General features: G+C 38.5%; 1 protein-coding gene across 2 annotated transcripts in view; it reads right to left on the bottom strand.

Annotated features, from left to right (window-relative positions):
- Positions 1-4,440: 4,440 nt before the first annotated feature.
- LOC137591162 (diacylglycerol kinase zeta-like) overlaps positions 4,441-24,454 on the bottom strand; it is a 41,339-nt gene continuing 21,325 nt past the window's right edge. For both annotated transcript variants that reach the window (XM_068308971.1, XM_068308970.1), the window contains 11 exons: positions 21,204-21,270; positions 18,080-18,120; positions 15,266-15,405; positions 12,243-12,332; positions 10,671-10,724; positions 9,814-9,863; positions 7,435-7,475; positions 7,038-7,158; positions 6,880-6,916; positions 6,219-6,318; positions 4,441-4,895 (listed from right to left, as the gene is read on the bottom strand). In XM_068308971.1, the coding sequence (XP_068165072.1) occupies positions 4,779-4,895; positions 6,219-6,318; positions 6,880-6,916; positions 7,038-7,158; positions 7,435-7,475; positions 9,814-9,863; positions 10,671-10,724; positions 12,243-12,332; positions 15,266-15,405; positions 18,080-18,120; positions 21,204-21,270 (858 nt within the window). In that variant the 3' untranslated portion in view covers positions 4,441-4,778. The remainder of the gene's footprint in view (positions 4,896-6,218; positions 6,319-6,879; positions 6,917-7,037; positions 7,159-7,434; positions 7,476-9,813; positions 9,864-10,670; positions 10,725-12,242; positions 12,333-15,265; positions 15,406-18,079; positions 18,121-21,203; positions 21,271-24,454) is intronic.

A 24,454-nucleotide genomic window follows, 5' to 3' on the forward strand; every position in this document is an offset into this window, starting at 1 on the left:
TGGAAAATTTACACGGTTTAGAACTACTGTAGAGGGAGGTGGTGTTGCCATGGCGATGGAGTGACGATCATAATTAACAGAGTCTGCCTGCATCCACGCACGCACACACACACACACACACACACACACACACACACACACACACACACACTCAGACCCGCTACACTTGGTTTGGTGCAATGTTCAAATTACAACTGAGGGCTGAAGTTTAAGTAAATTATTTCACTTTCAGTCCAACTACAAAGAATGAAATTTTTGTAATTTATATTTCTGTAAAAGCTCTGCTGATGTGATTGAGCACTTCAAAATAAAAGTTGATTGATTAATATGGAACATATCTGTAATGGCTTCACCAGGCAGATAAAGGCAAACTTTAAAAATGTACAATTACTGTCATTTTATGAACATTTTATCAAGCTAATAAAACCAAAATAAAACACTGAAATAAAGTCCTGAGCCTGTGTATGGGGGTGAGCTCTTCTCTCTTCCTTCATCTTTCATCAAAAACAAAAACATCAGAAGTGGAATTGCATTATTCCAGTTTTTCTGAGTGTGGTGGAAAAATTTATTCTGCATCGACATCAAAGTGTGGTGAAATCTCTCCAGCGCCCCTCCAAAGGGGAACTCTGTATTAGTGTGTGATGATGATGATCTCTACTGGAGTATTACTCAGACAAGTTTTGAATTCTTAGAGATTTAGATCAATATTTCCTGGGGATTCAGATTGGGATTAAGACACGTAGGACCGGTCATCTCTAATATACTGAGATGCACTGAGAGCTCATTTTTTAAAGTTTTATTGCATTTTTAATAGTGTCATCAATATGCGAGTGTTTTGAGAGTGTCATTATTTATTACATTATCAATCTATAATAACATTTGAGATCATTTGAATGCTGTTATCGCTGTAAAATCGGGATTAACAGAAACAATAACGCAACATAAAAGCAGAATAAAATAAAATGCAGGTCGATTTGAGTTCTCGATTATATGTTGGTTTTAAAAACAACAACAAAAAAGAACAAAACAGAACAATAAAAATGAATTATACATCATTTCACTTGATTTAACCCAAATCTTGGATAAAATGACAACCGGACTGGAACCCTGACCCACCGTCTGTGTCTGGTTTTCTCTAAAGAAACCCTGAGTTGAACAGAAGCCGCTGGAGCGTTTCTCAGTGACTCTACGCTGTAATCATCCTCTGCACCTCTTGAGAAAACCACTCCAGTTTATTTTCTGAGATGAGCTGAAGGAGCAGAAAGAGGCAGACAAGATGTTCGTGTAAACCAAGACGAAGACAAACACAGGTTTTCTTTCTTTATCCACAGTTTGCTCTTTTTCTTGAACTTCAGAATTATAAAAATCTAAATGTAATTATTATTGGCCCTGCCCTAAAATTAATTAATCTACCAACTGATTATGATTCTTCATTTATTGTCTCCATGCTCTGTTAGTAAAGACGTTCAGTATTTCTTTACGTCTCATTTAGTTTCTTGAATTTCCTGTGATTGGAACTCAGGTAGACTAAGCCTGAAAGTTTTCTTTATTTTCTTCCAGAAATAAGTTCTTCACACCGAGGTCATGGGTTCAAATCCTCCCGGTTCACATCTTCTGGGAATTTATTTTGTGGGATTTGTGGTTCTCCCTGTCTGCATGTATTCTCTCTTTTTCTCTTTAACAGTCAGTGACCAAAAATAGTTGTACAACAACAATAGAGTACAACAAAACCACTGGATCAGCAAAAAGCAAAAATATGCATTTATTTTTAATCAAGCCACTAAATAAATAGTCAAACTGCTGAATCTGCTCCATTTGGTACAGTGAGTGAAATACACTCTTACACACACAAAGTGAATATAAATAGGTAATAACTTTATTTCCAGTACTCTAAAGTGGTAAATTGCACGGTTACATAAAACCCAGCAGGTCAAGAAAAATACTATTTCGTGGAGTTTGATGTGAACGTTTGTAAAAGTGAATACAAGAATATTTGTGGATTTATTGTTTGTTTGATGGAGAATTTGTATTATTTTGAGTTAGAAATAGTGACGCTGTCTCTGCATGTGTTGATTTGTGGAGCTGCAAACCAATCAGAAGCTTAGTCACAGGAGGGTTTTTTTTTAATTGGTTTTTTAATTGGTTTTAAGCTTGAACATTTTTTTAAAAAAAAGGTTTGTTTTGAACTACATGATAATTTATTTGCAGATAAAAAACAAGAATTATATGACAGATTTATTTTATTTTAGAGTTTATTACCAGAAACAAAAAAGAATCAACAGACATGATGTTCTCAAAATTATTCTTTTTTATTATATACAACAAACTATTGAAAGAACTTTCAAATGAGAAGCTGTAATATTAGAGAATTAAAACTATTTTCTCTTTTGCACTATTCTTGAACAGGGAATGAAAAAAAAAGTAAATTAGCAAAAATGTATAATTATTAGCTTATTGTAAATGAAAGTCCAATATGAATAGAGCATGTTTCAAATGCTAAAGTTAAAACTACACAGTAAAACTTTCCAAGGACAAACGTGCCCCCCCCATTACTATAAAATCTTTGTGCAAATTTGGACAGACCATAACCTCTATCATAGCAGAATAAGCACCAAAAGACAAATATTAGTTCAAAAGTGCTTAAAAATGTTTTTTTAAAAATTACGAAACATGCATTTAGGGCTGCTATAAAGATCTGTACTCTCACGTGAATAGAACTTATCCGACATCATGTTAGCAAAACCCCAATATTAAATTCAGATGTGTCTAAAAACCTAAAAATAAGCAAAACTACTAAAGTAATGCACTTAGTTAGAGCCCATAAACGCATGTGTGAAATGGCAGGAGAACTGTTCATCATATCAGAGCTGCTCCTGCCCCACAGGGGGCGCCAGGCATAAAGCCAGACAGGCTATTTGGATAAGCAACTCCTTGGTATTTTAATATTTTTGTAGCATATAAAGTAAATCAATGTCTAATAATCCCTGAATTCCCCAGATTATATAATCTTTACATTCTTGCTGGCTCGTCTGCATTTAAATCTTTGTATTCTGGTCACTCTCCTCATCCTTACTGGTTCCCTAAATGAAGGAACTTTCCCAGTTTTCCCAGTTAGGAAGTTGACCAGTTAACTCAACAGTAGCTTGGTCAACAGAAACTCGGTTTGGTAACTGGGAGGTTGCTGGTTCAAATCCATCATGGACCAAAGTATCCATGCTGGTATGGAACCCCAGAAGAGATTCTTGAAGTTCCTCTTCCTCTTCTCTTGGACGTACTTCCGTAGTCGGAGGTTCTTGATTTGTTAGAAGGTTTTCGGGTTGATTCCCGTCGTTCCATCGGTGTGTGAATGTTGGTGCCTTGCATAACAACCACCAGACGTCTGGTGATGGATTAAATAAATGGGTGAATGCTGGACTAGGAAGGCACTAAGCAAGAACAGACGCCTAGTTGTCCAACACCGACCCCCCACTGGAAGACCAGGCTGCTCCAAGCTCTGATTGGACTGAAACGGCTCGCATTTCCCTTATTCTTTACAGAAATGTGTTTGAAAAAGGCCAACTAGTTACATCCTGAGAGAACGCTGCTCGAGCATCACTGGTTCAGTTGGTCTCTAAGAGTCTACAACCAAATACTGACCCCAAGGTGGCCCAGCAGGGGCCCATTGTCCTCTGAGAGACTGCCCTACCCTACATAGGGTGCATTACTGGCTCTTGTGGGTCAGTGAGGGTCTGCAGGGTGGTGGAATCGGTTTGGAGGTCTGTTTTATGGTACCTAGAGCCCATCTCTACAACAGTATCCAGACATGAAGGTCTTGGGGTGGAGTGACTCTCCTTAAACTAAACGCACCTTTCCCCCGTCGGTCCTGCAGGCAGTTGGGTCTCCTTCCAATCGCTGGTCGTGTTCCAGCGCTGGAGAGACGCTCTCTGCTCCCTTCTTCAGCGTGTAGCTCCATGCTGAATGCATTTTAAAAGGCTATTCCCATATTCTTAAGCAGAGAGCCAATTTGTTTTATCATCGCTGTACGCGGGTCCTTGACTTGCAGCTATGTGTGCAACATGGAGTCAGCATGAAGTCACATCCTTTCACACACTTATTTAAGCATATTTAACATATATTACGCTCCTGCTTTGGGTTTTTTAGAGTTTCAGACGTGCCCCAAGGTGAGAGACATCGAGAATAAACGGAGAAAGAGAGGCTGAATTTGTACATCGATTAACACAAATTGTTTAAACTGTCCCATTGATAAAGACAGGGGATCATGGAGTTTTCTTTAACTCTTGCTGTGTGTTAATAACCATGAAAGGACTGCTGTAGTGGTGAAGTCTGACAATCAGATTGATGACATTGATCGCTTCCTTATATAAAATAGAGATACCTGCAGGTTAGCATAGCTGATGTCTGACAAAACCATCTTTAGCTGGAGGATGGAAACCATATGCATGAAACAGGAACAGGATTTCTTTAATGCTTTCATGCGTGTTTTGCAGTTTTCATGTTCAAACCTCTTTGGTAAAACTATTACAGACTGAAGCTAACAGACTTTCTCTCAGTTTGCACATGAACAACGACGTGGAAAATGTTTTCACGTCATGACTGAGGACTTTTTTCTTGTGTATAAGTAGCTCTGAAACATGTTCTAGGTCAGATTTATATCAAACTCGATGAACCTGAGTGGACAACAGCTTCATCCTCAGTCCGTCGGCGCTGCTTTCAGAGGAGCGTCTCACTCGGACCCAAACAGAAGACGTGTTCTTCATCACTTCCTGTCCCGAACGCCGTCACACGGCTGTTTCCTGGTCCTCCCTCTGGATCATCTGGTAATGCTGTCGGTTCTCCAGATACGCTGCCAGCTCAGGATCCTGAGCCTTCTCTGCTCGGTTTTTAGGAGTATCGCCCTGATGAAAACACACAAAATCATGTTTCTGTTCAAAAAATCAAGTCATATATACAGTATATATGTATATATATATATATACAGTATGTGTGTGTGTGTATAAAATAATAATAATAATAATAATAATTATAAATAATAAAAATAAAGTAAATAATATATGTACATATATTATTTTATTTATTTTATTTTAATTATATTATAAGTTATTTTCCCTGGCGGAACTTCCTTAAGGGATCAATAAAGTTCTACTCCACTCAACAATAGTCAAAAAAAAAATCAAATTTTAACTGAAAATCATGACTTTGTTTTTCGCAAAGTCATGAAATACGCATACATACTGTAATAATACTGTAACATACATACTGTAACATACATACTGTAACATACATACTGTAACATACATACTGTATATTAAATATTAATGGATTATGGAATTCTGATTCGTAATTTTACTCATAATTTCATGTTTATGGTTTTTATGTCCATTTTAAACGACTCACTCCTTATATACCCAATGCAGACAATGCAAAGCACTCATTGTCCTCCCTCCTCAAGTCATTTACCTCCGTCTCCATTCACTGCACTCCTTTGCCCCCCCCCCACATAACATACTCTCATTCCCTCCCTCTGTATCTAGGTCATAGCTGAAGCAGCACAGGAGCTTTTTCTCCTACATGAGCAGAAACAAAGAAGATTGATATTTGAGAGCAACCGACTTGGGATGCAACAATACTAATAACTAATGATGCATTAATTTTTGTGTTTTTGATACATTTATAATTAAATCGGAAAAAGAAATTCAAGAACTTCAAACATGTCTTCAAATAAAACAGAAATCTAAAGAATACAGAATTAATTATTTGAAACACATTTCCTTTATACTTTTGAAGTTCTTTTACTTTCCACTTCTTTGAATAAAAAAAAAAGATTGATCTCAATCATTCGGTTAGAATTGTCTTAGTAATGCATGACTGAAGGAATACTTGAGCCGGTAGTGGTTTCATACAGTAAATTAAAGAAACACTTTCGCTTTAGTTTGAGAAGAAACTCAAACTAAAGCGAATTTTATTTTATTAGTTTGAAATGGGACTAGAATAATTCAGCAGGTTCGTCATCTGAGCTTTTCTGGGTGCTGAAGCGTCTGATTCCTCAACATGTTTAAGCTGTTTTCCCTAAACTTTCTTCTTGGTTAGAATATTTGAAATTGTTGAAAAAACTTTATTTTCAAATTAGTAGGATAATTAGAAATGGGAAGGTCCCAGGTTTGACTCCATGTGTTTTATGTGTGTGTGTGTGTGTGTGTGTGTGTGTACACAGAGCTGACCTGCAGGTCTGTTTTCATCAGCGAGGCGCCTGCCTCCACCAGATAATGACAGATGGTCCGCTGACACAGAGACGCGGCTCGATGGAGAACCGTCTCGCCGCTGCGTGAGAACAGGAGACGAGATGATGAGCGCAGATGTAACAATGAGGCGCCGCACCGCTTCTGTTATTATCATGTTATTATCTCTAACAGATATACAGAGAGCAGGACGGTGGAAACACGTCTGTGTAATAAAGGTCTATTATTATTATTAATCACAGGAAAAACGTCTAATGTACAATAGTGTCAATAGAAAAGTTATAAGAAACAATTATAAAAATGTTATAAAAAGGTAAAAGTTATAAAAATAAAAAAAGTTTTAAAAATATAAAAAAGTTATACAAATATTTAAAATATATATATAAAAATGTAAAAATATCAAATATATATTTTTATAAAATATATTTTTTCTAAAATATAAAATATAATGTAAATATAAAATATATTTGTATAAATAAAAAAAAGTTATAAAAATTTCAGTTATAAAAATGTAAAAGTTATTGGTCAAATATTTTAAAAAAAGAAATACTCCTGCTCATCTTTATAATTGATGGCCATAGTAAAAAAAATTGGGAATTGATCAATATAATACTGATGAATAATCAAAACTAATTTCACTCACTGCAGTTTTTCTGTGACATCAAGCAGCTCACTTGGAACTAGAAAACAAGAAGACAGAAGAGAAAAAGTTTAGATCTCTGTATTCAGAATGTCATTGGAATATAATCCGGTGTTATCATGTGACATAAATGAAACACTGATTCCTGCTGTCGACGCTACCGTTGTCCAGGATGTAGCGGACCGTCTCTTTGCTTCCTGCGTTGACGGCGTGATGCAGTAAAGTGCAGCCGGACGCGTCGACCGCCGTCAGGTCGGCTCCCTTCAGGTGAAGCTCCTGCAGCTTTTGGACGAGTTAAATGAGACATAAATAAGATGTAATCTAGGGAAACACGACTCAAATCAATTCATTAACTTCAGACAAAGAACCAGAAGAAGTTATTTTTAGAGTCAATATTATTCTTAACATCTAATTTGACATAAACTGGAATCAAAGGTCATTGATTTTATAAACCTTGACAGTATTTCTATGTTTTGTGTGAGAAAAACAAAGTGTTCTAAATGTTTAAGTTAAAATCAATACTCGTGATGGTTAAACGAACCATGAATTTAAACTCACCTTCTTCATTTCCTTCTGCTTGACACACTCGATCAACATCTCTAGCACAACGGGGGGGAGGGAGCGATTAGTTAGAGCACTAAAACACAGATACTAGAAGAACACACTTTTTATTTTTGATGAAACTATAGCGAAAGTTAAAATTATTCTCCTTTTCCTGCTATAATAAAAGCAGAAAAACGAAAAAGGGGGTATAGAATATATAGAACTACTTAGATGTAGATAATAAGTCGTCATCACGATCACATAAATTTACAGATTTATCATTCCGAACTGTAAAAGATCAAACAAATTAAAAACTGCATACAATGCAGTTTCTCTGCTGTCCTAAGTCTCCAAAATAGTAAAAAATGTGACTGGAAAAATCAATAATTAAGACAAAAAACAAACAGATCAACAACAATAATAACTTTGTTTGAAAGGATATACGACAGAATACAATCATGTGGTGTTGGAAGGGTTACATAAACAGTGACAGAGAAAGAGAGAGAAACTAGTTCATGAAAATAAAATGTCTGAGTGAGATTCTGCTGAAAATCTCTCATAAAACATAATAAAAATAGGTTTTTACCTTAAAATCCTGGTTAAAAAAAGCACTTTATGGCTTACAAATGACTATCAATTGATCATTTGGTCAATCAGTTGATCAATCAGTGCCTATATACAACGTGTTTTCTGTGAACAGCTGAAATATGAGATCAATGATTATTTGGCTGACCTCAATTCTCAGTCTCTGTTGATACGGTTGACTCTTAATCCAGTTATGTTAAGCCTAGTGTGTGTGTGTGTGTGTGTGTGTGTGTGTGTGTGTGTGTGTGTGTGTGCGTGTGTGTGTGTGTGTGTGGAGGAGAGAGGTTGCAAGACAGAGGAACAGAACACAGAAAGAGAAACGACTTCCAGAACAGGAAGCACTGAGAGCTTTTGTAGCTCCGAGACAACAGTGAACACACAAACCAGCACACACACACACACACACACACACACACACACACACACACACACACGGAATACAAGCATCCAGTGAAGTCCGCCCACAGTAGGAATTAAGCAAACCAGAGAAAATGACAGCCAGAGGAGAGTCGAGGACACACACGCACGCACGCACACACACACACACACACACACACACACACACACACACACACACACACACACACACACACACACACACACACACACACAGTCGCTTGCTCCACCGACTCCTCGGTTTGCTGCCGTCAACCTGTCTGACTGTCTGTGTGATGGGAACGGACGAGTCTGACTGCTGATGAGTGTGTGTGTGTGTGTGTGTGTTTGTGTGTGTGTGTGTGTTATAGAATTGAAATGTTTCAATGAATAAACTAATTTATTTTCAAAAACAAATGCAAATCAGGGGACAACATCCATCACAAATGTCAAAACGCCGTCAGTGGAGGAACTGACGTCTTGTGTTCGGTACCGACGGGACCAGTGTGTTAGAATGGTTATAATGGTTATAATGGTTATGTGAGCTGGTTATTGGTTATAATGGTTATAGTGGTTAGAATGGTTGTAATGGAGCGGTTTGTTCAAGCAAAGAAAACACACATTTGTGACACTAAAAATGAAAAGCGTAGCTCCGGATTCCTGCGCCCGTGAGGGGGGAGCTGAGGGGTGTGTGAATCTACGCTGAGGGTGTTTCCACCAGCCTCATCTGCTCCAAATGGAATCTGGCTTTGATGCAGATTTTGTTTGTCCCTCTCTGCATTGGGGGGGGGGGGTATCAGGAACCAGACAGCGCTGGAATAAAGCCGCCATTTACTTGATGTTATTTTTCACATTGGTGACATATGGGGGGGGGGGGGGTTGAAACAGTGCTGCAATGCTTGTGTGATGTTCATACAGTCTGACTAACATAAAGTTATAAATACATGCACAACTGCACCAAATGTCATTTTTGGACTCCGACGGCTTTGCAGTGTCGTCCACGTCGCTGCATGAAGGAACTGATTTCCAAGGTGGTTTTATTCACAGACAGAAGTGCATTATGTTTGACCAAAAATGCACGATAACAAAACAAAAGTGGAATCAAGTAGAAACCTGCAGAGAATAAAACCATGCAGAGCTGACAGGAATGAACGCAGGCCTCTAAATAACCAACTCTCAGCATGCAAAGTGAGACAGAAGTAGAAAATGTGTGTGAAAAGAAAACAAAATAGTCTGTCTGGAGGCACTGAAGACGTCTTATACACACACACACACACACACACACACACACACACACACCTGTCGCCTACTGTGTGTTATATCACATTTATGCACAATGAGTCAAATCTCAAAGCGTAGCAACAAAGTCCAGCTATCTACAGGACACACGAGTGTGTGTGTGTGTGTGTGTGTGTGTGTGTGTGTGTGTGTTACCTTTTTCTCTCTCCCGCTCCAATTCACTCATCACTTGGCTCTTTTCCTGCCTGTAAACAGAGAAAAACACAGAGGAAACAGCGCTTACTGTTTCTGTTCAATCAGCCTCTGCAGCGACTCGCAGCTCTGCACGATCACAGACCAACATTCAAGGAAAGACTGAATATTTCATTCAAGGATACATCAGAAATGGATGGAAGCGTCAAAAGATGAGGCGGATTTATATTCATATGTTCAATAAATCCAATGTACAAAGCCCAACTCACATTAATATCAATAATAATGAGTATTTCTTTACCTCAACGACAGGCCTGTATGTAAAACAGGCTCATATTAAAAACAAGCATTTGATTTTGAATTAAAATCTTCGTTTTCTGCAGCCGCAGCACTGTAAAACTGTCAGATTAATATGTGAAATTAACAAATGCAAAATGTTTTGTGTGAATTATTATTTATTTCGTTTCGGCAAACAGAAGGCTCTCATTGGTTGAAGCTTTTCTTTTCAAATTGTGGCGTTTCTTCCATTGCAAAAGTCGCTCCTGCTGGTTCTATTTGGCTGAGACCAGTTTAATGAACCGAACAACACGCCAACGTGTTTTTCACTGGAAAAACATGTGAGATGATGTAAATACAGTAACATTAACAAATGTTACCTACTGGAAGTGATTGATTACAAATTTTTGTGCAACAAAATATTAAATCAAGAAGCGTTTAAGTCATTTTAAGTAAACACAATACATTAAGATTGGATAAAATCATTTTGTGTAATTAATGAAATAGTGGGCACACAACTGTTATGCATGTGGGTGTAGTCGGATGGATAATTTGATATTTTACACGACGGTACAAATACTGGCCTCAGTCTGGACTTGAACTCAGTGGGAGTGTTGGGACGGTGGATGCAACCAGTTCTGCAAAACACAAACAAGCAAATTACACATTTACATACATGTACATGTGTGCATGTGTGTGCATCTATTGTACAAACTGGGATTTATCAACATGATTAATGTTGCTGCAGAGTCTAAAACAGCATCAAATATTTAAAATAGGGGTCAAACACAGACGGCGACGACTTCTATCCCGACTGCATAGCTTTAAATTGGCTGTTTATAACTTGGAGAAAGGATTTTGAACAGGCACAACACAGCCAAGCTACGGGGTCCTACCACCAAGATGTTTATGTAGAGTAAATGGGTGCTTCCACTATTCCACAACACGCAAAGATGATGGCATTAATAATAATAATAATAATAATAATTATTATTATTATATTATTTTCATTATTATTATTATTATATTTTTAATAATATTTTATTATTATAATAATTATTATCATCATTATTATTATAAAAATATAATAATAATAATAATAATAATAATAATTGTTATTATTATTATTATTATTATTATTATTATTATTATTATAGATTCAATTTATATTGTGCTTCTCTGGGCATTCAAGGTGCTTCACACTGACTGAAACAATTATTCACTGAGTCCACAGTCACAGCAGTACACTAGTGGCAAACTGTAGATAAGATGAACTGGCAGTGAAAACAGAATATGCTGAAATGACAGATGCATTCATAATTCTTCAAAGTGGGGAAGAAATTGAATTTCCACAAATGGACTCCAGTGAGGGAACCATTGAGGGGATGGAGAGACAATAGATGTGATTGAAAGAGGCTTTATTTATTCTTCTTATATAAACAGAAAGGAATTTATTCACAAAGCCTTTTCTATTCATGATATCTTTGTGCAATATAAGCATTATATTCAGGCATTTTTCAGTTGATCTTGTTTTCGTTTTTTTGAATGGCTGAATCTAATTGTTCTCATTGAATAATGTACGTTTGCAAAGGACTTGTCTTCTCTTATCTATATTCATGTTTCTTTATTTTAAGCGATTGTTAAGCTCAGTTCAGTATAAAAGCAAAAGTTTTTCAATTAGATTGTTTTTACGGACTCAAAAGAATATATCTACAATTCAAATTTAGAGACGAAGGTTTGTTTTTCAGATTTGTCCTGTACCGTCTCTGGATGTTTGAGTCGCTTAATTATATTTTATTATCTTCACCAGAGCAACCTGGAACAAAAGCGTTCAGAAACATTTTCTTGAAGATTAATTATAGCACAAATATTTTACTGCAAAAACGCTGTTAAAATTGTATACTCAATGAATAAACCTAATGTGTAGGTGTAGGAGGAAAGCTGAGTCAAAAGTGCGACAGAGACCAAATCTGTGTTTTGTCAGTTTTGCGGTTTATATAACTTTTAATATAAAAAAAAAAAAAAAAAAGGAAAAATACCAGATTTCTTTCTCAGGATGACAGAAACACAATATGTTGGTGTTGTTGTATTTATGCTATGTTTTATTTTTCTTCCGGACAAAAACAAAACTTAAAGCTCACTAATCTCATACTAACCGAGTCAGTTTGCTGGCCACAGGTGACGGATTGAGCGCCGGAGCTTCGGCTGCAGAGCCGTCGCTGTTCAGGCGCTGAATTGGTGACAAACTAAGAGCAGGAAACACGTTAAAATAAAGTTAATGAACAAACCCAATATTAAAGTTCATATTCAGAAACGCATGTCGGCTGAAAAGGGTTGAAACATCCACTGGAATCAACGCTCGATTCTCACTTTAATTTCTCCGAGGTTTTAAAAAAATGAGCACATTTTATACTTTCTAAGAGGAGGAAGAACAAACTATGAACTTGTGAGGAAGCTGGAGAAACGTCTGATGCATCAACTCTGTCCTGTGAACTATTTCTAATGACTGCATGAAGCAAATGTGCCAATATTAACGAAGGAGGAGGAGGAGGAGGACCGCTGCTCATCCCTCTGTGTTAAATGGGTCTCCTGATGCAGGCAGATGGTGGCTGGCAGATCAATCGGACCAGATCATTCCGATTGAGCAGCATGGGATGTGGATGGGTAAAATAATACATCAATAATGAATCAAATATTAATTCCTGGGGGCTGCACCAGCCGCCCCCCCCGAGCAGTAACAAAAAGTGTGTCTCTGATGTCTGTGTCATTTATGCGTGAGGCGCAGCAGCTTATAATTATTTAAAGCTCCTCCTATGCCAGCAGGATGTAATGTTAATGAAGGTTCCGTGTTCTTCTACACATACAAACGTCACGCGTGAGTTCCCAATACGTATCTGAAGGTGCAGCAAAAGATCAATGTGTGTGTGTGTGTGTGTGTGTGTGTGTGTGTGTGTGGCTCCAAATTGGACGGCAGGTGGATAAAAAATGCACGTGTGGATCAGAGCTGATGTATGCATCACACACACGTAACAAGTGAACACATGTGCTGTGAAGCGCAATTAATGCTCACACACACACACACACACACACACACACGGGCGTCTAAATGACATGGAGACTGGGTGTGAAAGTGACGCCTGCATCAGTCACAATTAGAAACTGGGAGGCTCTTTTAGGCGGGAAGATAAAGGCCACAGGTTATATATGAATGTGTTTTTGCAGACTGTGCTTCAAACAAATGAAATTCATTCTAAAATGCTGCTGGAATATAAAAATGCAGTTAAAGTGCAAAAACAACCTTCATGCACAGACTTTCTTGGACTTCCAGAACTCTTATTTTCTTCCTGGGGCTTCTGGATGTCAGAGTTCTTCTGGAACAGTTCCAGAAGACCATCGATGCTAACTCATGGTGGTTCTTTTTGAAACTCCTCGCTAAATTGTGTTTGCACTTCTTACTGTAGCATTTTAGAATGAACTTGGATCTGCAAAAACCCAGATTAAACACAATTACATCTGCCGCGGAAAAGTCGTTTGCATCTCTGAATGTTCGTAAGTGGAATGTTTGTATCTTGAGGACTACATTTGTGTATTTGGTGTCGGTTCAGGAATCATTTCGGTGGAATCGTGTTTCCGCGTGGGCGTCGCTCGGCGTGTTTACGGCAGAGACGGAGAGGCTAAAGAGAGAAAAGTAATTATGGTGGGAGGAATAATGTTCACCTCTGGCCCTGCGTGGGGAAGCCACTGTTTGAGTGTGTGTTAGTGTGTGTGTGTGTGTGTGTGTGTGTGTGTGTGTGTGTGTACAGAGGGCTGTATGACTCCTGAGTGCTCTGACATGCATTCCATTTCTCTCGATCTGCTGTTTTTCTGACGATCTTCTCCCCGAGCCCCGTCCCTCCCTTCCTCTGCCCCTGCCTCTCGGTCTAATCTCTCCTCCTCATCCTCCCACTCAGCGCACTCAGCATTGCAAATCAGCCCACCGACACACGTGCACACACACGTGCATGACACACACACACACACGTATAGCCAAAGGGAAGGCTTGTTAGGATCAGCAGGTTGTGCTTCTCTACCTATACTTACAGCGAACCTGTTACTTTATTTATGCCTTCTCTTTTCTCTGTGTTCATCTTTATACGTTCATATTTTGTATTCATAGCAGCTCAGCTGCCAAGAGACATAGTTTGATCCTCAAAGCCCACATTTAACCACAATACAACCTTTCTGCACAGGTTTAAGTAGCTTTTAATGATGGAGATGATATAATCACCCTCAGATGACAGTAAATACAGTTCTATATATAAAAAACTAAAGTATCTCATAGCTACTCGCAAGAATAGGGTAATAATAAGTATTCATTACTAAATGGTAAAAAAACCCCACTGATCTGAAAGACTAAATGTGTTCAGAAATAGAAGGAAAAAAGAAAAATTGTAATTGTGATCACGTTCTCCATATATTTGTATGTTTTTATGATTCACTTAAATTATGCTATTGGCTTTAAAAGGCCTGCATTTCTGCAGAATCAACCAAAACTGCAAAAAAAAAAAAAAAAAGGTCAATTCCAGTTTATTTCTATACAGAAAAGGGAACGTTTCCTCTAAATATTAGTTTCATTAAGATCAGTTCAACACAGGTTTATAAAAATACTAAGGGTACTACACTTTGGTGCGTCAGGGAAATTCTTCCTGCTAAAATGAGAGTTGCTAATTCTCTGAAGAATTATTAATTACAAATAAATCTGACAATTTGAAAAAAGCATTTTGTTTTATATACTCATTCAAAACCAACAACAAATTTACATTTTTTTCAACACTCAGGAGTTTACCCTCTGGCTTTAAACACATATTTTGGGGTTCATCATTTTCTTTTTTCCTGTTTCCCACAGACTATCTCTAATGCAAATAATTCATTCAGAGATGCTCAAAAGCCTTTTTTTTTGCAACAGCCTTAGAAGGGGAATATAAGAACACACACATACACACACACTTTATCTCTTTCAAGCTTGCAGAATCATCCCGACACACTATCTGATCCCCATCTACCATGAATTCTCTTTATATTTCACTATAAAGCGTCTCTTCTGGTAAGTACTAAACAAGCAGACAGATAAAAAGCAATAACAAACATGTTTGGTGAAGGTGAACCTGGGTTTGATGTGTGTCCTACTGGTAAAGCCTACCTGCTGTTCCCCAGACTGGAGTCGTGGTTGACCAGGTCAGGCATGGCCGACGGGGACGAGTCCGTCTTAAAAACTAGCTCGGGGTCCAGAATGAAAATAATATGATCTTGGGACATTTCTGTGACATAATGCAGATGTTCCTGCAAAAACAAACCAAACATGAGGGTTTCAAACAAAGAGAACACAATGAGAACACGTTTGATGAGTTTATCCACTTGGATCGAGCCCTCCCGACTTGACTCCTGCATTCTTAGATTACAGTTACAGACTACAGAATTATTTACACACACAAACTGTAACACACAAATAAGTACATTTGATTAAAAACAATTTTGTTATGTTGTTACCTACACGTTTTTTTATACGTTATGTTTACTTATAAGTGAAGTCCATGTGCCGCTCCTTCTGAGCAAAAGCATCGAAAAAATTTCGAGTTGAGATACGTAATCCTCCATTTTTATAAGACGAGGCGAGCAGAAAACAAATGAGTGGCTGTACTTGACTCTGTGACTATAGACTTTAGTTTACTGTCACTTCTTCTACGGCCGAGGACGAGGAATCCTCAGCCAAATCCCTGGGATCACCAGCGCCCCCTACCATGAGGCAGGAGAACTACGTGCCTCACTTCATGTCTTTTCCCAGCGGTTTCAGGACCGCTCAGCTCCAGAAAGACGTTACACACAAACAGTTGTTGACAAAAAAAACACTGAACATTATATACATTAGCTAAACTATGGAAATTTAGTTCATAGAGCAAACGTGTCAGAACATTTTAATACCACGACATGACTGTGGTGGGTCTCATTGCACTCATTGTACTGCCTGCTGTACTGCCTGTCTTGTACTACCTGTGTTGTGCTGCCTGTGTTGTACTGCCTGTGTTGTACTGCCTGTTGACTGTTTATATGGTACACTTGACAATAAAGTTGACTTTGACTTGACTTAATAGCAACATATAGAGAGATAGCATTGAGTGTTGAACTACCAGGCAGGAGGCCTAGAGGAAGACCAAAGACGAGGTTTATGGATGTAGTGAAAGAGGACATGAAGGTAGTTGGTGTGAGAGAAGAGGATGCAGAAGACAGGGTTAGATGGAGGCCACTGATTGGCTGTGGAGACCCCTGAAGAGAGTTAGCATTACGGTCTCGCTGTTCAGCTACCAGCACAGCTGGTCGATCCATTGATCAATCCCTGGTGAGGCTCGTCTGGCTGGTGCCTCACCACAGCTCTCTAATCAGCATTTCGACGGTAAATGTGAAAATTCAGCCATTTTGAGTAAAAATAATGTAAAATTGGTGACATTAAACGGTAAATATATAATACACATCACTGGATAAATATAACCATTTCATTTATTTCTTCCATTTTCCAGTTTTTTCTTTCACGATTGCAGGTGCCTCACCCGCCTCCCCCGACCGCACGTCACCGCTACATGCTAATTGCTATTGGCAACAGCCTTCCCAGTGTGCTATAGTGCAACTTGTTTGGTGAGACAGGGGTGAGACAGGGAGACAGCCGCTGACCTTCATCAGCATCACATTAGGTTTGTCTGGAACAGGTAGGAGCATTTAATCAAGTCAAAGAGAGAAATATCAAGAATATTACATTAATGAAGTCAGGAGGGAAGAGAGACTGGACTATCCTGGAGGACCCTGACATCAGGTCTCACCTCAGGACTCCGTTAATGAGGAGCAGCTGGACGAGATGAGTTTTATATTATAGCACAACTAAAACATTTAAAATTCTGTCACCTCTTATTGTCTAGTAAGACAAACCCACAAGCTTCTGAATAATAAATCCAACGCGCCAACTGTCCAAACAGCAGCCTCATTAGGATCAGCCATGGTGTGGATGGATTTGTTTGTTTTTCGTTTTTTCAGATAGATGGACAGAAAGAAAGAACAAATGATATGATGGGACTCAGGAGACGGAACAACATGAAGACTCTCTGGTTGTTTGGCTAATCACACATCAGGAAAGCAGAGGCCAAGAGAATTAATGGCTCTCCAGAGACCCGAGCAGGGCTTCAAGTTAATACCAGAACAAGCACAGACCCAGAGCTGTGAGAGGCTTGATGGACATGTAGGAGAAGACAAATCAAACAACACCAGAAGAAGCAACAGCCAGCATCACAAAGGCACTTATCCAAAAGTTTCAAGTATAACCTGGACCTACAGGAAACACCCTGAGGCTCTTTGTTCAATGAAAGAGACGGAGTCACGAGAGTCTGGATGAAACAAGGAGCATCAATGAATAAATCAGAGAGAAGGTCACTGGGATCAACGGCAAAGAGACTCAAAGAAAGGAAGGAAGAGAGAGAACGAGTCCCTCCGTGGTCTCCAGCATCCATCCAAAAGGGAAGAGAAGGTGGATGAGAAGTGGAGAGAAAAGTTTCACCAAAATGACACAGAGGCTCTGATCAGATTTGCTCAGTAGATCATTAATTTAATATTGTTAAAGAATTAGCAAATTCAAATTAATACTCTCCTTTACTTGGAGGTAATCCATTCTCTACTGAGGCAAAATAAAAACCCCAAATAACGCCTCCTTCCAGTCTTCAGGGGTCTCCACAGCCAATCAGTGTCCTCCATCTAACCCTGTCTTCTGCATCCTCTTCTCACACCAACTACCTTCATGTCCTCCTTCACTACTGTAGTACATCCTCCTTCACTACTGCAGTACATCCTCCTTCACTACTGCAGTACATCCTCCTTCACTACTGTAGTACATCCTCCTTCCAGTGTTGTGAAGTATTTTTTCGCTGACATTCCCTGACATATGTTGTATGTGTAACCACCTGTGATGCAGACTCACCTGAGCCCTGTCTATCCTGTAGAAACGATCTGCTGTCGTAGCTGAACAGACAAAAATAATCAGCGTCAATCAATGAAATACAGTCTGTAATAACAGAGAAACACGCCCTGACCAATCAGATTGATCCTATCAGTCCTGACTTAACATGGGTTCACATACCTGTAACATCATTCCGTATACAATAAAGAAAACAAGGCAGCTTAATCATAAAGAGAGAAAGCTCCATTCATCCAAAGTCAAGACATATTTCATTCTAAAGTACATACCATAGTACGTAGTTTTAAAGACGTGTATAAAAGCATTCAGTTTGTCTGAATTCATTTCAGTTTGACTTGTTAACACTTTAAGTTTTGTGTTTGCCAGATGTTCTGCTTTGGTTTCTGAATTATAAGTGAATGCTTGATAAATACATTTTTTTCCCCATAATGACACCACATTTAACAAAACATTTTTAAAAAAATAAATAAATTTGTAAAGCAAACTAAAAAGGATTGTTGGAGAATTGTAAAACATTTTTCTAAAACATATTTTTCTACAAATTGAGATGGTAAATTCAAATAAACCTTAAAAGCCTTGTTATACTGAAAATGCAAACAAAAATACAAAAACACATTATGAATATGGATTTTTTTTTTTGGTGTGGTTTTTATGTTTGGTTTTATCTGTTAGTGGCAAAGAACGAAAACATCAGCTTCAACTGCATGATAATAAAAATATCCATTATTATACTGAGTATGGGCTGTATTCCAGAGAGAAGTCCTCATTTGTGCACAATTATGACAATTTCTGAGTATAAGGTTATTTATTATGCAAATATGTTTCTCTATACATTAACAGTGTGTTTATAGTTCTAAAAATAACCCCCCCCCCCCCTCCAGGGAACAAAGTTACCAGAACTCAAGGATTCACAAATTTAGAAATTTGAAGTTAAAAATTTGCTGAAATAAAACTGGAATTGTTGTTAATGATAATATTGATAGTGATATGTCCCTTTCATAATCAATAGGATGATGATGTCATCGATCACCTGCTAAAACAAACCGTCTCCTTCTGCCCCCCCCCCTTTGTTTTCCCTTCAGCTTTGTTCTCTGTTTGATTCCTTCAGGACTCACAAACCGAGCAGAGGTGTGTGTGTGTGTGTGTGTGTGTGTGTGTGTGTGTGTGTGTGTGTGTGTGTGTGTGTGTGTGTGTGTGTGTGTGTGTTATGTAAGATGCACAGGTTTTTTTTTTTTTCATGAGATATTTCTGGTTCTGCCGTATGAAATTAATATTCATGACATTCAACAATGAACAGATGAATTAACTCTTTACCATGTTTTCAGACACTACTGCTGACTTTCATTAGTTTGTAGGTCTGAGTGACTTTTTCTGTCTCACCTTTGTGATGTTATAAATGTGTTGTTTGTAGTGTTGGTCATCACTGAGGACTATTCATTATAATACAGTATAATACACAAACTAAAGTCAGAGCGTCATGTTAATATTCATGCTCTTCCCAAACGTGTTTCGGTTCTCGAGCCTCAGTGAAGTGCTGAGCAGTGGTTTCCTCACACTCCTGGCCGGTTTATCGCCGTGGATACGACGCACAGCAGCTCTGTGCAGCTCAGATTGTGTGGTTGTGCCGGTTTGTTCCCCTCCTAAGACCAACAAAGCTCCTCTCAGCCCCGACAGGAGAAACAGCAGCTTGGCACAAACGTCAAACCAGTCCTGTGCAGAGAAACGGTATCTGTCCCTCCTGTAGAGAGAGCCCCCCAGCAGCCTCTCCTTCCCTAAACGTTCAACAATTAACTTAAAAACCTTCAGAAATTCAGCCGAAGAATAAAAACTTTTCAAGCATGTAACTCCTCTTGACCTCTGACCTCAGAAATCCTGCTTCCTGCTCTTCCCCTGCCTTAATTAGAGAAAGTGAAAGTGAGCTGATGTCATCTGTAGTTACACAACCACCCCCCCCCCCCCACACACACACACACACATTGTGTATATTACATAGGAGGTTTTTAAGTCAGGTGGACCAGTGGGAAATAAATGTGTAGGAATTATGGGAATTATGTTAATCTCAGTAAAAATCATACATTTGGCTCCGACTGCAGATGAAAACAAGTAAACACCAACCTGATGTTAGTGAATGAAGGTGTGTGTGTGTGTGTGTGTGTGTGTGTGTGTGTGTGTGTGTGTGTGTGTGTGTGTGTGTGTGTGTGTGTGTGTGTGTGTGTGTGTTTCAGTTCCTTTAGATCTACAGCACGCACAGCCTTCTCCAACATTTCATAGACATCACTGCCAAATGTATCACTCCCCACCCCCACCACACACACACACACACACACACACACAGACACACACACACATACACACACATATAAGGATATTATTCTCTTTACTCTCACATCACACGGATTCTTATTTCTTTTTAAAGTCAGAAATCAACACCCAGCTTCTCTGTGCTTGCACACACACACACACACACACACACACACACACACACACACACACACACACACACACACACACACACACACACACACACACCCTGATTACTTTTTCTTCATATAATTAACGTGTTTGTGAGTCTTTTTTTTTTTTTTTTTGCTCTTCCTCGCTGTGATCGTCATAAACCCACCTGATAACATCATCATCCTCTCCACTCCCATTCCCTCAGTTCACTCAGTGCCTCCTGTTGAGGCTCTCATGCGATACATTTAAAGGTTCGTTTGCATGTGGTTGAAATAGAAAGGTGAGTAACCTCCTGCCCCTAAGATCTGATGAAGCTCCTCTGCTGGTCGGTCGCTCAGATCCCAGTTAAACCAGTTTGATGGAGAACAGTTACCGGTGACACTGGTGTCATTCCTTTTGTCCAGCAGTCAGGAATGTATTGACATTTGGTTCTACCTTCTAGTTTATTCTAGTTTAATCTAGTTTAATCTAGTTTAATCAGCGCATTGAAGGAATTAACCAGGAATATGTTTTTATTACTTTGCCGCCCAGAGTGTTCCTGTCATTGGATCGATGCAGATTTATTCTAGCAATATTTTCTTGTGTGTTCTACTGTGAAAAATAAAATAATAACCACAACAACAATAATAATAAAGACTCAATTTGATGATTAGATTAAAGGTGATGTACTTACAATCCAGGAAACACCACTTTGGAGATAATCTCTGGGAGGTAATAATGTCTTTCTCTGCTGGTTCCTCCTGAATTTCAAGAACACAAAACAGGAAACAGATCAGAGGAGCTCTGACTTGATTATGGAATTATTGATAAATATATTAATCTATAATCTATAAAACAGAAGGATGATCCAGTCTGACCGAACACCCTAAGAACCACAAGGAGGAAATCAATAATTATTGGCAGACTTCAGCTTTCTGACAGACAATTACAATGAATTTATGCTAAATTAGTCCAAATTTGGCACAATTAAAATTGTATTTTTTTGTGAAAAATAATATTTAATTATATAATGATTACTTTTGTATCATGAATGACACACAAATACAGACAACAGAATACACACTACCAAACACAGTTAGTGTAGGACTTTATTCCCTGGATCTCCCGATCCAGCAAGACAATTTAATAAACCAAATAAATCTGACAAATGAAAATGAAATTTGATGTGAAAAATGTTTGAAAACTTATTAAAAAGCGTTCCGTTAGTGACACGGGAGAAGTTTTTTCCCCACACATTAATGTCGACGTGCCTCATTACTAACTTTTTTTGCATTTCTGTATCACTCACACTTTTTCATGCAGCCTTCAATTAGGTCAGAATGCTGCAGGAAGACTTTTAACAAGATCAGAAAACAGACACCTCATTACGGCGCCTCCTGCCTCCCAGCCTCTGCTCCCTGCTAGCTGGAGTGTTTGGTTTGAAACCTCAGCCTTTTGTTCTAAACGCTCCCGGTTCTGTTTCTATCTGTGAACCTCTGCCCCCACACAACGCCGTCAGACGCCGCCTGTCCACATGTCAAGAGTTAAATGCCAAGAAGCGCTCCTCCTCGCTTCGCCTCCGACGTCTGTGCTTTAAGTCTGCAGGGGCGCAAAGTCAGAGCGAGAAAATCCGGAAAATGTTGGGAAACAACAAATAAATCATTAATATTAGCAGATTCTGCAATGCAATGAAAACTCTGTTATTTAACTGTCGGTTCTGCAGAATGTCTCAATCCTGTTAGTGATGTAATGATGTGCAAATGTTATGTATTTAAGTATTTACTTATTTATGTATTTTATTTTTTTAATTTCTGCGTTGCATCGTTAACAGTTACCATGGTTACTGGAGTCATGTTGTGCTTCTGTCCACTGCACAATAGTGACTCACTGAGAAGCTGTTTCACCCTCTGGTTTATTCACACACACTCTTCATTGTTTGATTTGGGAGCCACGGAAAAGATTGGGAAACAATGTTTCTTGAATTTCTATTAAATCATAGAACAAATAAAAAGCACAAGGGTAGAAACCCAACTAAATCTAAACAACACAGACAAAAAAAGAATATTTTAATTTAAAAAAATAAATTAAAATAATTATTAAAAAAAGAATAATTAAAATAATATTTTAGTACTGAAATGTTGATTCCATCAATCAGGACACAAAGAAATCCACACAGGAAAAAGGTTTTGACTGAGAAATTAGGATTTTTTTTTGCAAGAAGGGAAAACTCAATACTGTAGTTGTTGTACCTGAAGTAAATTCAAAATACCTGCATGTAATGTAATTTTGTGGCATGTATTTCAATTTTAAGTTTTGTTTGTTTTTTACCCTTGTGTCTGCACATTAACATATGGTATAACCCGTTTCTTTAAATGTATTTTAGTCTTGCGGTAGAAGAATCTATATCATCACTGCTCTTATGACTGAGAGCTCTAAAGAGCCTTGAACACAGGAGCCTCATATCTTTAATTTAACACCATTATATATATTTCTCATCAAAAAGGCAACATGAACAAACCCAGAGCCCAGGAAGTACACTGACCCATCTCTCTCTCTCATAACATGCTCCAGACTGTGTTCACCATCAGCACACGTTACCATGGAGATGTAAAAGCAGCAGATACTCCATTTGACCACTGAAATCTTAATTTGGAAACTCATTTATACTCATTTAATTGTACAACGTGCCAAAGACAAGTGTCCAGATTAACATCAAGCATCATCAAGTTTCAAACAAGACATAAATGCCCCCCCACCACATCCACAATCCACCATCGCTAACTATGAAATACTGTATATGCAGATGACACCCTACTTTACATTGATTGATTGATTCCTCTTCCCTGCAGTGTCAAAGTGACCATGAGAAGTAGTGGTGGGCTGTGCATTTCACACCTAGGCCTTTAGTGAAGTTCTCCATAGTCAAACATGCATAAATGCATCCCATAATACTGTGAGTGGCTCCCACCTCTGCCACCAATGTAGTGTTCAGGACGTTTATAACTTCTCTCAAATGGGACAAAGACTGCCGTCAGCTCCACTCCTGTTATTGTCACTCGCACAGAAGAATCCCGCGGCCACACCTTTATAGACATCACACATCTACGTCACAACTAAACCCACTGAAATCACCATCATTTATGACACCACAGCTAGAGAAACGATATACAGACATACACTAACACACTACTAGATGGTGCATCACCTCTATCAGGTATAAAACAGGCTATTTTCCAGCAGGGACACAAGTCTCTTCGAACATTTCCACTATAATCACACAGCTGCGCAAGTGCACCACATAATTTAAACACATTGCAGAAGAGCAAGATTTTTTTTTTTATTTTTACTATATTCGTCATTTTATTTCATAATTGATTTGATATAAATGAAATTAAATTACAAGAACATTAAATATGAAAACTTAGATAAATGAAATGCTTGTACTCACCGAAACAACTGTTCAAACAGCCGATTTAAACATAAAATCCATTCTCCTTTGTTTCCTCAAGAACACTCCACTAGCTAGAACAGGTTAAGTAGAACAGGTTAGCTAGAACAGATTAACTAGAACAGGCTAGCTAGTTCAGGTTAGCTAGAACAGGTTAGCTAGAACAGGTTAGCTAGAACCTACTACCTAGAACAGGTTAGCTAGTTCAGGTTAGCTAGAACAGGTTAACTAGAACAGGTTAGCTAGAACGGGTTAGCTAGAACAGGTTAGCTATTTCACATTAGCTCCTTCAGGGATCGGACCCTGTCTCACTAAAGCTTATCTTCAAATATGATTTGCATGGCCCCACCTTCTCAGAGTGAGTAGCCAATCACAGGACACGTACATGTCAGGTGAATGTGAGGCCCGCTAGAAGGCCTTGGCGTCACCAACTCGTGATCTGATTGGCTATCGCATCTGTCTATTAACTATATGTTCCCGTTCACTCACGGTGCACA

This window comes from Antennarius striatus, chromosome 24 (genome assembly GCF_040054535.1).
Source record: "Antennarius striatus isolate MH-2024 chromosome 24, ASM4005453v1, whole genome shotgun sequence".
Taxonomy (NCBI): domain Eukaryota; kingdom Metazoa; phylum Chordata; class Actinopteri; order Lophiiformes; family Antennariidae; genus Antennarius; species Antennarius striatus.